The following is a 13,673-nucleotide window of genomic DNA, read 5'->3' as shown; positions in this document are numbered from 1 at the left end:
TTCTAAGCAAAATCTTGGACTCTGTGGACAGGCGGCATGGTTGTGTGCTGCGCTAATTACACGTTGGTGATTCCAATTTGTGTCAAGTTAAAAACAAAAAGTACGACAGAGTATAAAAGCAGCCACAGAGAAAAGAGCAGTTCCCACTGAAGATAGTCTCCATGGTATCGTTCAACAGCTTCAGAGCTAAAAAAATGGAAATCTGACATACTGAGCATTGCTATGTACAGTAAGCTTAACGATCACATTTTAGAATGTTGGTGACAATTTTGAAATGAGATCAATATGTAAACCCTGAAGTGTTTCAGAACCCCCAAGGATACATTTGCAAATCTGGCTATTTTCTGCATGTTGTGCGTGTGTCGCTCTAGAAAACATTGCGTGTGGATCACCTGATGAAACCTGACACTACATATTTGTGAAGCACAGATCTGACTGTGCCAAACCAGAGAAAATGTCATTAAAATGTCTCTGGAAATCCAACTTTCTTTGTAAGCAAAGTAGAAAAAATGTAACAGTAAATAGGAACTGAAATAAAAGACTGTGATTATGCTGTTTTGCCTCTGTCTCGGCATATATCATGTGGGGAAATGGGTTAAGAGTGAACATTGTTACCCTAGCTGTAGCATGTTTCACAATAGGAAGCGTATGATGAAAAATTTAACAAGTAAGGCTGCAATCTTAAAGAATCAAATTTATGTTTGAGATGCAATGCAAATGATGCTTCTCTAATGCAGAGCGAAATTGATATGACCACATAATTGATGCTTATTTTTATTCGTTTTAATGATTCCAAGGCCCTGTACAAACAGTAATTAGATATCGTACCCTGCTGACAGCTCATAATGAACAGCACAGGTTTTTTTTTTAAAAGAGAATTCAGAATATTCTTCACTTTAAAAATTGTCATACTGTACATCACTTAATGGGGAGGAACCTGTTCAATATGTGTTAATTACAACATGAAATGCTTTCCCCTTCATTTTCAATCTGTACTTTATATTCAGTGCCAGACATTGATAGTGTCTTCTGACGATTGTAAACATGTAGCTAGAAGAAAGGGTGTTGTTTATTTCTGTTTAACATGATCGGTAACTGCAGATATATACTGTAGATGTGTTTGATGCTGTAGTACAAATAGAAGTTCAATATAATATTATACAAGAAACCGTTTTCTCCACTGTAGAAGAAAATGCTGTATGCTAACAAGCAGTAGAAATCTGGAACTACAAAGATGCATTGTCAAGTTCCCTGGTTCAGATTGCCCAAAGTCACCGAGACGGCACTGCATCAGGTGGAAAATGAAATGAAAAAGAGATGTTTTTTGCCATTCGCTAGTTCTAAAACAAGAAATTAGTTTTGCTCTGCTAGCAGTTGTCACAACAAAATCAAAAAACAAAATCCAGCTAAAGAACAGCACTCTCACCTGAATTAAGTCAGAATAAATTACTTAAGTTTATTCCACATATTTCAAATAATGGCACCTATTGTGCAGCCCAAACTAGGACATTGTTCAGAGTCAACCAAAAATACATATGGATAGATTGTGGACTTGAGCTGCAACATCAGGTTTCCTTTTATAATGTTTTACACTGTTCAAATTGGTATCAGATGTTTCACCTTCACAAATCCCATTAACATAGTATGTATTTCATCTTTAAAGCTGTCACTGCGGAGCTTTTGCAATGTCTTTCTTGTAATGTACATTATTCAGTTCAGATGTTTAATGCTTTAACCTCTTAACTAGCTTACCTGGCTTTTGAAGAACTAATACACACAACGGAAGTGTGATACAGTACACATTTTTTAGCTTTTGCTTCATGAAATCCTAGGCCTTTTGATGAAAATACTACAATTTAACAGGAATGACACACACAAAAAATATACCCTGCCCTGTTTGAACTGATGTGTTTCAAATCAGATTTTTCTTGGCATATCCTTTGTTCAGTTATAAAAATAATTCTCCAGGAAACCAACAGTTTTCTTTTGTATAAATGTTTACTGATCTCATCAGGAGACAGACCCGAAGTAAGTTTTAATGGAAATGCCTCTCTCCTTATCCTGACCTAAATAATTCCTTTGAACTCCTGCTCGCTGAGAATGCTGGGTGGAAGGCCTGATTTATGTATCCTTGGTTCACATGGGTGTTCTGGGGGTTCATTTTGAGAATACCGCTGGTCTGGAAATGAGAAAACACTGCACTGTGTGCGACTGCTGGACCACATTAAAAGCCATTCCATTATCGTTCATGGTTACAAACAGTTCCACTTCATAAAAAGCTGGCAGCTGTTATATCTACATCTCCTGGTTCCTTGTCTCTAGCTGATAAGACCATGTATGCCATCTGCTAATGGGATGCTTTCTCAGATAGCAGGATGATGAGCACAGCTATTTTTTTCCAGATTTTTTTTTTCTTGTATGAATTAATTTAGAAAAACAAATGACAGCGCTGTAGCCTTAACCCCCTCCATGTCCTATACAAGCAGTTTCAGTCGTCTTTAGCTTTTGTGTTTCTGCCTTCAGCTTGAGATTAAGATATGTTTGTGGCTTTTGAGTTATTTCCCCAGAAAGCTTTACTTTCCACAGTAATATTTATCCTTGACATGGGTTAAGACGGAAGGGAACACGTATCATTTTTATATCCCGTCTCAGCCCTGGCACAAGACTCAATTTATTTTTTCTTTTAGAATACTTTATCCTTATGGCAACAAATTGCTTCTTGGACAGAAATGCCACATGAATTCCTTAGTAGACATAGCTGAGCTTAGATTCAGTCACAGTTAGAACTCCCTTTAATCTTAAATATGGAAACAAACATGGGATGCTTCTAACTACTTTCAACCCACTCTCAGCGGGTGAATGCAATCTTGATACACATTATTTCTGGACAACAGCAAAATGCCAAATCGTCTGCAATCAAAGACTTTTTTTGGCCCATTCCTGTCGTCATCTCTTCTTGTTCCTCCTTCCTTCTCCCCTGTGTCTACCCTCACAGCTGGTGCTGGTCCTTGGCCGGTTGCTGCTGGCTACCATCCAGGTTCCCCAGTTGGCCATGAATGGAGCACAGTTTGACGAAGCCACTGGGCCAAAGCTGGGAACATCTGTAAATAAATTTGTACCCGGTGGAGATTTTTGAAGTAAGGGAAAGGCAAAACTCTTATTCGCTACAGACTCCTCATTGAGCATTGTCTTACCTGCAATGCACACTCGTGGCTTTATCTCTTGCATCTGTTGTAATACTCAATTAATGCACAATCCACCTATTACCCTATTTCTATTCCTCGGTGAAATTCTAATTGTGATTAAATGAGCCAACAAACATGAAAGGATAACGTTAACTCACCTGGCTGAGGAAATGACAGCACCGGTTGAAGATCGGAGCTGTCACAATGCTCCTCACTCATGAGGAATGAACCAGAGAGGCAGCTGCAATGGTGAAGTTGGAGTAGAGGAAGTGGAGCTAGAACGGATGCTTGCAAAGGTCTGTGCAGCCATGGAGTATTTATAGGAAGGGGAGCAGAAGTGTGACTTTAGAAGATGATTAACTATAACTGTCGAAATACAATAGTCAAAATCAGGAATTAAAGCTGGAAAACAAGAAAATAAATACATAAAGGACCCTTAGCCTCAAAAGATGAGTCTAGTAGATGTCCTCTAATTTAAGATCTTGCTAAATGATCTCCCCTGTTTATATTGGTATAGTTAAACCTACTTCTTCAAATCAGAGGTTATATCTTTATAAATCACATTCAAAATGTTAAGGTCCTGTATTAAGAGAGAAGGAAGCTCAAAAATGGAGAAAAACACAACTCAGAGCTGCTAGGCAGTTCATAAGGAGAAATGGTAAATGCTGCTTTATAAAAACGTGTAGTTTAAGTTGCATTGTCAAAGCTTCTGTGCAATCAAAGGGCTAATACATTTCAGGTATTTCATTTTCCTTTCATGTATTTATCTAGGTACAAGCTAGCAGAGAAAAATATCTGCAGAACCTGATGGTCAAAAAGACCATGCCTTATAGGTAGAAACAGACCAGTGGGCTGTGTGTGATAGTTCAGACAGGGAGTGATAGTTCTGCTTATTCCTGAAATGTGTTTCTTGGAGCACATTCAGACTTCTCAAATTGAATTATTTGGTTCCATGGTCCAGTAAATGTCTATTGTAAAGCCATTCACTATTTGAAGCATGTGATTCTGAAAAGACTTGAAACATAGTGACTGGTACATAACGTGTTATCCCTAAATGTTATTATACCAATTTTGGTCAATATTGGATGGCAGGGAATATCATTATAATTTATACTTGGGGCTAATGATTGCATTTGAACATAAATAACATAATGTTATTTTTTATACCATTGTTCAAAAGTCAAACCTTTCAGATAATTTTAAAAAATCCTCATATTTAACTGAGAATTCTTGGAGACACAAAAAACATTGTCACAGAATGTAAAAGACACAAGCTACACTAAGAGCTTTGACAGAAACCAGGCCTGTTATTGAAAATGCTAACTTTATGTCAAATAAGTTCATTCTTATTTTTAGTGACAGCCATTTGGGAACTTTCCCATCAGTCCCAGTGAGCATTGTGACAGAATGACAATCAGGAGCAAGCACATTATCCACTGGGCTAATAAAGTAATACAGCACTGCACACTTTACATCATGAATATACCGACTAGGAAGAAATAACACTTTATACTCCACCAATAAATTCCTAAACCTCAGAGTCCAGCCAAAAAGCTACAGACTGGTGAGGGTTCAAGTCTTTGCGGCAGGTGGTTTCCCAAGTGTCTCAACCTGTAAAGTTGCTGTTTCAGGATGCTGAGTAGCTCATTTCGTACTCCCACAACCTTTTGCATAAAAAAGTGCCTCCTGTTCATGTTTTTAAATGCATCTCCACTTCCTTCATAATAGTTTGTATGCGTGATATACAGTACATGTGTCTAGCTGGAAAAATATGCTATACCTGAATTTAATTTAAAATGGCTAAGCAGTTGACTATGGCAATGGAACTTCTGCCACCTCACTAGAAAGATGGAAAAGAAATTGCCTACAGTTACATTGTGTCTGTAATCCCTTTCGTAGCCAACATCTTCAGGAGAATAAGTTAAGTAAGTAAATAAGTAAATAACCTAAAGCTTATTAGACTGCAGTGAACACGGACCATATTTTTGAATAGTTAAATATAAGGCCACTTTATTGTAACATGTTTCTGCACTGTGAGGGCAGCATGGTGGTTAGCATCGCTGCCTTGCAGTACTGGGTCCTTGGGGGCCAATTTGAGCCCTGAGGTGCTATCTGTGTGGAGTTTATATGTTCTTCCTGCATTTGTGTGCGTTTCCTAAGGGGACTCTGGTTTCCTCCCGCAATCCAAAAACATGTTGGAAGATAAATTGGCTTCTGGGAACATCGGCCCTGGTCTGAGTCTGTGTTTGCCCTGAAACAGTCCTGTCCAGGATTTTTCTTGCCATGTGCCCATTGCTCGCTCGGGTAGTCTCCTGCTCCCCTTGTGATCCTGTATTGGATAAAGGGGTGAGAAAACGGACAGCTGCAATATTTCTGCATTGTACCAAGACATTCACCAGAAATTGAAGACAAAATGTATGAAAGTCATGTGTCCCTTACTAACTGCATTAAGTTGGGGTTCTTTGTAATGCGTGAACAAGACACAACTCAAAAAACATCATATTTAAAAAAATAATTGCAGCTTTTTTTTTTCGTATGAGTCCATAGGAGAAGATGATACTGGCAAACTGATGTTTGTGAAGTGAGACTGCGCTCTTTTGAAAGAGAGAAACGAAGGGCATACAAAAAGATTGACTGCATATGAGCACTTCTGTTACAGAAAGAAAAGAGATTGATAACAATGTGCTGGAAGCACGTGTATGTATTTTTGCAAACATGCCATGCCGACACTTCTTTGAATATTAATATCTTGCTTAACATCTGGCATTTTCTGCTGTCTCAACCTACCATTTGGCTATATTGCTTCTCGGAAAAAAGATACGTTTGGCCTATGTTTCTGCAAGCGGAGGAAAACTTAACTTAAATTTGCATTTTTTTTTTTATCTTGTAAGAACTGCAGAGCGATCAAGTCGGGCATAGTGACGCGGGGGGTTAAGATTGCTGCCTCCCAGGAACTGGACTTGGGTTCAATTCCTGGGCTGTTGTCTGCGTGGAGTTCTCTGTGTCCTCCCTTTGTTTATGTACAGTAGGTTTCCTCCAGGTCCTACAGTTCCCCCCCCAAAAAAATAGATTTACTAGTAGGTTTTGAGCCGTGGCAGCTCAGACGGCAAAGGCATCTAGCTCCTGACTGGAAGGTCCCGGGTTCAATCCCAGGTAGGGGGAAGTGAAGTAGCTTGCTCTAATTCCTTCAAGACGGCTCCCAGGTCCACTCAGCCTGCTTTCCAAATGAGTACTTAATCCTTCCGGGGGTAATAGGCCGGCCGGAGCGTGATGCTGACCACATCACCTCCACCTCCAGTGTCGGATGGTAAAGACAGATGGTGGCCCTTGCCCCCCATTCCCCATGGGCCTTTATGGCCTGGAAAGGGACCTACTGTACCTACTAGTAGGTTTATTGGTTTCTGGTCAAATTGGCCCTGGAGTGTGTGTCTATGTTTGTGTCTGTGTCTGCCCTGCAATGGACTAGCATTCTGTCCAGGGTGTACCCATTACTTGCTGGGATCAGCTCCCCTCAGTCCTGTATTGGATCAATCGGTTAGAAAATGGCAGATGGATGGATTCACTATTGTCAGCGTGTGTCATGTGGTGATTAGTGCTGTTGCAGCACAGGACTTGGGGGCTTGTGTTTGATTCTGGGCTGGTATGCGTTGTGTGTGGAGTTCACTGTTCTCCCTATTGTTCATGTATGTGTGCGCTCTGATTTCCTCCGAGCCTTCAGAGGCACACTGGCTAGTGGTAGATTGGTGTCTCCAAATTGTCCCTTTGTGTGTCCAAACGGGATATAATACTGTTTTACACCATTTCCTTCAGGGCTCCAGGATGCCACAAACCTTACCTGAAAAGAGTTGCCTTTTTTAGGATGTTGAAAACAACAATGTTTATTTAAAGACCTGAATAACGAGAAAAATAAAACGGAACAGACCTTCTTGGTGTTTTTTTTACGGATGTTTTCAAGTCTTTGTCTTTTAAGTTCCTTGCAGTTCGTTGAGTCAGATGTTCTTTTTCTTTCATTGAGTTACTATAGCAACAGCTGGGAACAGAACAATGGAATACTGCAACATGGAAGACAATAGGAAAAAGAAGATTGAAGCATACTAGCTGGTGTCTATTGTGAGTTGGTTTTTAAGTCCACCGATAATAATTGCATACCTTCCCTTGAGAGTATTCTCAAAGGCCATACTAGAAGGTACATATATTTGAAGACCAGGGAAACAAGTTAAAATTCATCTGCCAAGCTTAAAATACAAAACTGTGATTGACAGAATCTCCAAATGCCCTAAATCACTGGTTTACTTCTCTTTAGCAGAAAAAGGAAGCATGGGCACAGAATTTCAAAATTTCCCTTTTCGAAAAGCTGCTTAAACCCAGGCAACTTGGCAGAATCCCAACATGGGGAAGAACATGCAAACTCCCCACAGAAGACTTACCGGTGCAAGGTTGAGTGCAGGATACCAGAGCTGTGAGAGGCTGCACCTCCCAACCACAGTCTCATGAGAACACAATCTCTCCCACTGGTGTCCATCAGAAGATGGCTTCCTTTTGTATGAAAGGAGGACGCACAAAATGTTGCGTAGGAGTTTCATTTCCAGACGGCTTTGTTGTTGTTTTTCTTTTTTAGGCGCACCTTTGTACAACATTCCTGAGGATTTCACAGTTTTAGATGTAAATGTAGGCCAAGGTAGTGGGCTGGTGTGTGATATATTTTTACGCCTCTGAAAACAAGGAATTCCTGAAGTGTTTGTGAGCGCTTGATCTCCTTATGTCAGCTGAAGGTGGCAATATTAGACGTACTGTACTTGCTTCGCAGAAATACAAGGAAGAGGAGACTGTAGTAAATGTAGTGGAACTATAATGCAATTATTTTACAGCTTATGCTTAGCCTTAATTTTCTTAGCCTTAAAGGAAACTATGGCCAAGGCCACATTCTTTCATCATCATCATTTATTTTCAGATCCTGTGTGGTCTGTAACACAGAGCATTCCCCTCCTTCCCTCTCCTTCATCTCATTCTTGCTCCCTGAATAGCCCTCTCTCTTCTCAAATGGCAGCTTTCTTAGCCAAAATAAACAAAATGCTGGAGCTCAGCCCATACATGCGATATCTCTTGTTTTGCAGTGTTATCAGGCATTAATCGTTAATCACTATTTTAAGACCTGATAGTTGAAAGAATAATATTTAGAGAAGGAAATTTATATAAATAAATGAGAAAGCTTTGACCAGCCAGCATTGCAGGGTCTGGGGGTTTCTTGGTGTTAACAGTAGGCTACTTCAAAGCATCCTAAAGCTTTGATCTCTGTCTGCAGAGTTCATAATTAAAAGACTGAGGTGGTCCACAGTTTTGTGGATGGGTTCAGGCATATAGGATAGGACATCATGCCTGAATATACTATACCTATTTATGTACTGTATGTAGATATAAAGCTGTCCTACAGCGGAACTAGGATTAAAATTTAATATACAAAATTTGACTATGAAAAGAAACATCTACAGGTCTTTATTAAAAAAAAAATGCAGAATCCATGGAGAACACCATGACAACAATTTCACGTTATCGATTGTTTATTAAATAATAATAATAGAAAAGAACATTTCTGTACAAAGTCTATAAACAGTAATTGAATATCTGACCAGTGCCGGGATTACAGTTTTCCACCTTCTGTCCCAGACAGAAGACAATACTATCGTTTCCAAAGTAAATTTAAATCAGGCTTGATCCAAGGCACTTGGAAAAAGAGTCAACAAAGTCAAATTAAGGGCTGTCGAAGAAATGAAAGTTGGGTCTGAAGCTCCATTTCCAGTCACCAGCTGGGCAGAATTCAACAAGCAGCACTTTCAACAGTTTGTAATCGGTTCCTCAGACTACAAGCACGAACGGCTTCTCCCTTGGGGTGACATTTTTTTTCCGGATGTTGGCATTTGAGGTACATTAATGCGACCTGGAGTTTCGAAGCTTAAACACCGGAGTCCTCCAGTATGTGAGGAGACGCAAGATGCGCCCCAGATAAATTCTGTTTTCTAGTTAAACTTTCCTTTTACACAAAAAGAAAAAGCAAAAGCATAAGGCCTATTCCTCAAGGCCTCTTCGGTTTGATCCAGGATTTATTTTGCGATGGCTCTCCTCCAAGAACATTTAGCTTAAGGCTCATTAATATGTCCAAAATGTGAATTTCTTCCCCCCCCCAGACATGAAGTGGAAGTCTTTGTGGGAGGGGTGTAGTGTGAGTTCACTTCTGCGGGTTAAAATTCACATCTCCTTTGTCCATCTTTGAAATGAAGCTCTGCAAGGCATTAATGTCTCCGTTTCTCAAGCCACGGGCAATCCATAGGTTGCACTGAAAAAAATCACTGCCATTCATGGGATGCTTCGATGTTGCACCACATGAATCTCTTCTTTTTAAAAATAAACACCAAAAATATTCTTATGCTAAATCTATCTTACCACCATTACATGTTTCTTGTTTTGCCTTTTTTTTTCTTTCAGAACCTGGGCAATGATCCAAACTAAAAACATTTAACATCATAAACATACTGTACTTGGAACAGAGGATTAAGACCGTGGTACTTGACACATACAAAAAGAATGGTCTAAAAATAGCACAGTCTACATCATGGAGAAAAACATAAGCCGTTACGTTATAAAGACACGGATACCATAAAATTAACGATCCACCATCTTCTCGTTACATTTCAACGTAAAGTCCTTGGCCACCATTTTTCCATGTCGAGGTGATTTGAATTAGACTTGAGCAGCGTGCCAGTTTACTTTAAAAGTAAACGCTTCGAAAGTATTTTTTGTTTCCGTTTCAATCTGTTGTTTTTTTTTGGGCTAGGCATTTTAATGATATGTTTTCGTCGTTTTTTTTTAGCACCCGATGAACAGTCAATCAGGGACTGCCAAGTGTAACCGGTAACCCTGGTAACTCGCCGTTTTTAAACAGCGGTGGTATTTCTTTTTGGGGGGGTTGGGGGAGAAGGGGTTGATTCATTCGCCGAGCGATGCGCTCTCTTCGGGCAGTTCCGGGGCCGTTCCAAGTCCCCTTCAGGCCTCGGAGCAACATTTCTGCTGGTTGATCTTGACTTTATGCTTAATGCCGTCGTAGAGCTCGAAGTTGTAGTTCTCCAGCGTGGTGGAGCTCCGCGAGGACAGGCCGTTGTAGGAACACGTGCAGTAGAGGAGGAGGCCGGCGCAGATGGCCCCCAGGAGAACCCCCAGGGAACTCATGGCGATGATGGTGACCAGGATAGGGTCCAAGGTGTACAGCCAGGAGTTATCCTTCTCAGGCGTTCGAGTCGCTGCGGGATCTAAGGAAGGCCTGGCGCTGGGAAATCCTGGAGGAATAAACAGTGGAAAACATCATTCTTTGGCATATGGTTAACGTATATTTCAACAGAATCCAAGTTTGATGTGCAGACAAATGTTTTTTTTGTCTGCAAATCAATTAATGAAGTTTTTAAGGAAAGTTTTAAGAATTCGATTTCCTAATTTGCAGTGGCTCTGTGGCTGAAAATCTGCGCTTGTTCCTGGAAGGTTGCCGGTTTGTATCCCCCGGCTGGCAGAGGAATCCTACTCCATTGGGCCCCTGAGCAAGGCCCTTAACCCCAACTGCTCCAGGGGCGCCTTATATAAATGGCTGACCCTGTGCTCTGACCCCAAGCTTCTCTCCCTGTCTGTGTGTCTCATGGAGAGCAAGCTGGGGTCTGTGAAAAGACAAACTCCTAACACAAGAAATTGTCAATTGTAAAAAGTGATCTCTCTCCCTCTCTTATCTAAATCTGATGTCATTTCCTCACCTAAAACATTAGAAATACTATACGTAATCCCATTTTCTCCTTTTGCATTCTATCTCCTTCTTACCTCCACCTTTGTAGCCAAAACGGTTAAGCCGACTTTTATTGTGACTAAAACACTCCGTAAATTTTTCAATAATACTTGATTCTTTGGGTTGTTATTCCTAGTGAAGTGAATACTGTGAATATTATTCACTTCTAGTAGTAGCATGTTTTTTTTTGTTGTTTTGGTGCTGATTTATACTGTTTAGTAGAACAATTTTGAGGAGCAGTACTGTGGTCAATGATATAGAAGCAGTTCACCACCTGGGATTTCAATGCACAGTCCTACTATAATGATCCCAGAGTCCTAACCAATACTTCCAATCGCCACCCCGTGTTGGGAATCCTACAAACAGAAGATGAAACATATTGTATACACTATATAGTATATAGTTTTTACCAAAGAAATATACTGTAAAAAAAATGAGGCATGGTCAGTTGGAAGTCAGTCTTTTGAGTTATTATTAATTTTACATAGGCCAATAGCACAGAAAGGATCTTTTGCATCTGGGATACCAGAGCTTGCGAATATGGAATTTCACGGACTGGTCTTGTAAGGAATTTTCAATTTCTCAATTTCTGTCTCCACCCATACATTGAAGGCCTCAATCCACCCAGCTGTGGAGAATTAATATGTACCCACAGTATTTCCTGCTGTTTTCAAGGTTAGGATGTGCTTCCACCATAGCCGATACCACAGCAGTGTTCTGAGACTAGGGAAAAACGGGCCATTTCCTATTCTGTTGAATGATACCTAAAAGGAGAATGTGGGACTGTCTCACCAGCTGAGATATGTCTTCCTAGCTGTGAATACTAATGCATTCCTGCTAAGGTGATATGGTTTAATGTAATAGCTCTGAGTTCCTTAATCTGTCCCTGGGTGTCAGTACAGCCAAAATGTCAATTATTGTACATTCAGCTTCAGCCTGGCTTCTATTCCAGTGCTTAAGAATGAAAGAAATCCACTAGTATTGTATACAGCGTGAGCTGAGGTAAAATAATATGTACCTAAATAAAAAAAAAGTGCAAGACAAGAAGAAAAGTAAACAACGAACATTATTTTTTCTGGCAGCTTCTGCCCTCTTTCACCTCGGCAGGAGGTTACACGAGGATAATGTGAAACTGAGACCCTTTGGTACCCAACGCAATACCCTCCACAGTTTCTGTTTGTGGGCTCTCGCCAAAGCTAATAAGAAAGTCCAAGAGATTTGTTTGTTGTTACTATACGTTTGGCTGTGGGGATACATTGTAATTCCACACACTTCAGCCAAGAAAAATGAAAGTTACAGATCATTTTTACAATTCTTAAGAATAAGGTAATAAATGACCCAAGTGATGGTGCTCCAAACGGTAATTAGTTTCATGTTGCCGGCAGATGCCTTTTGACATTACTGTGATTTCAGAGTCGGTCAAATGGTGATTTACAAGTGAGCGTTATTGCATGAATTAAAAAGAATTCTATTGCACTGTTACCCCTTGTAGAAATAAATCTGAATCAATGTGTAAACAGCAGACCACTTACCGGTTATACATTACTCAAGGAAATGCGGGGAAAATAAGATACACATAACCTAATGAAATCTCTTTCCCAGGCCTTTTTTATTTGAGACATATTTCTTCTTTTCACTAGTTTGCGAGGCAGTCTGTTAATCTTCAGACAGAGACAATTGCATTACCGTAGCAGCTCTCCTGGCTGTCTCCTGAATAATAAGAGCATTTTCTGGTGCACGGTTTATTTAGGCTGTTAACTCTTCTAATTGGCTTGAACGGAGAAAAACCTCAGAAGTTGATTGGGCTGAAGGTCTTTAAGATCTCATAGATGAGAATTCAGGCAAAAACGTTTTACACATGAGTCAAATCTCAAGATATTTTGGTAATATCTTGCCACGGAAAGAAAAGACTTAAACGTACCTCCATCTGGCTCTTCCTTGCAGTCTGGTGTCCTGTCTGTAGCTTGGCTGTGTTTTATTCCTGTTCAGGAAGACAGAAAAACACCAGACCTTTCAGTACTCAAGCAGAACCACCAACAGGGGGAAAACAGTGATGTTGTCTTCAATGAGTTTCTACAGGCAGCCATGCAAATAAGGGCATAAACATACAAAAATCCACTGGGAAAGGGAGTTCTACATTCACAGGGCCTTGAGGTTTGGACATTCTGTGTCCCAATATAAGCAACATTTGGATTTGCATAACTCACTTCTAAATCTACAGTACATGCATTTCTCCTTTCTCCAGCATGGATCACTTTTATGCACCTGTGTTATTAATGCAATTACAGAAAAGCAAGTCTTTTCGTATGCATAATTCTTTACCGTCCACTGTGTGCAGTATATTACAAGCTGTATTCTAAAAATACACTATAATGAACTGCCATTTTGAATAAACCCAAGTGTTTTATAAGTACTGTGCTAAAATTCTTTAGCAGGTAATGTGCAGACATGAAACAGCCATGGAGATCTGTATGGTTGTAACAGCTTCCCAGCAGGATGGAAATTAGTTTGTATGAGGTCCCTGTGGTGGCTAGCTCTGTTTCCTCACAGATATGGGCTATGGATTATCGACTTTCGTTCTATAGGTTAATTGTTGCATCTTAACTGTCTCAGTATGTGGCCAAGCAGTCTACAATGGTCTGGTGTCTAGTACAAGTTGTGGTCTTGTC

The 13,673-nt window shown here is 40.1% G+C and overlaps 1 protein-coding gene across 1 annotated transcript in view; it reads right to left on the bottom strand.

Moving 5' to 3' along the window:
* Positions 1 to 8,725: 8,725 nt before the first annotated feature.
* nrp2a (neuropilin 2a) overlaps positions 8,726 to 13,673 on the bottom strand; it is an 83,094-nt gene continuing 78,146 nt past the window's right edge. Inside the window, exons 16-17 of the mRNA XM_088929964.1 lie at positions 12,926 to 12,985; positions 8,726 to 10,513 (exon numbers count right to left, since the gene is read on the bottom strand). Coding sequence (XP_088786090.1) covers positions 10,224 to 10,513; positions 12,926 to 12,985 — 350 coding nt within the window. The 3' untranslated portion in view covers positions 8,726 to 10,223. The remainder of the gene's footprint in view (positions 10,514 to 12,925; positions 12,986 to 13,673) is intronic.

Source organism: Atractosteus spatula, chromosome 13 (genome assembly GCF_055471065.1).
Source record: "Atractosteus spatula isolate fAtrSpa1 chromosome 13, fAtrSpa1.hap1, whole genome shotgun sequence".
In the NCBI taxonomy this organism is placed as follows: domain Eukaryota; kingdom Metazoa; phylum Chordata; class Actinopteri; order Semionotiformes; family Lepisosteidae; genus Atractosteus; species Atractosteus spatula.
This window is presented reverse-complemented; position numbering and strand designations above follow the sequence as displayed.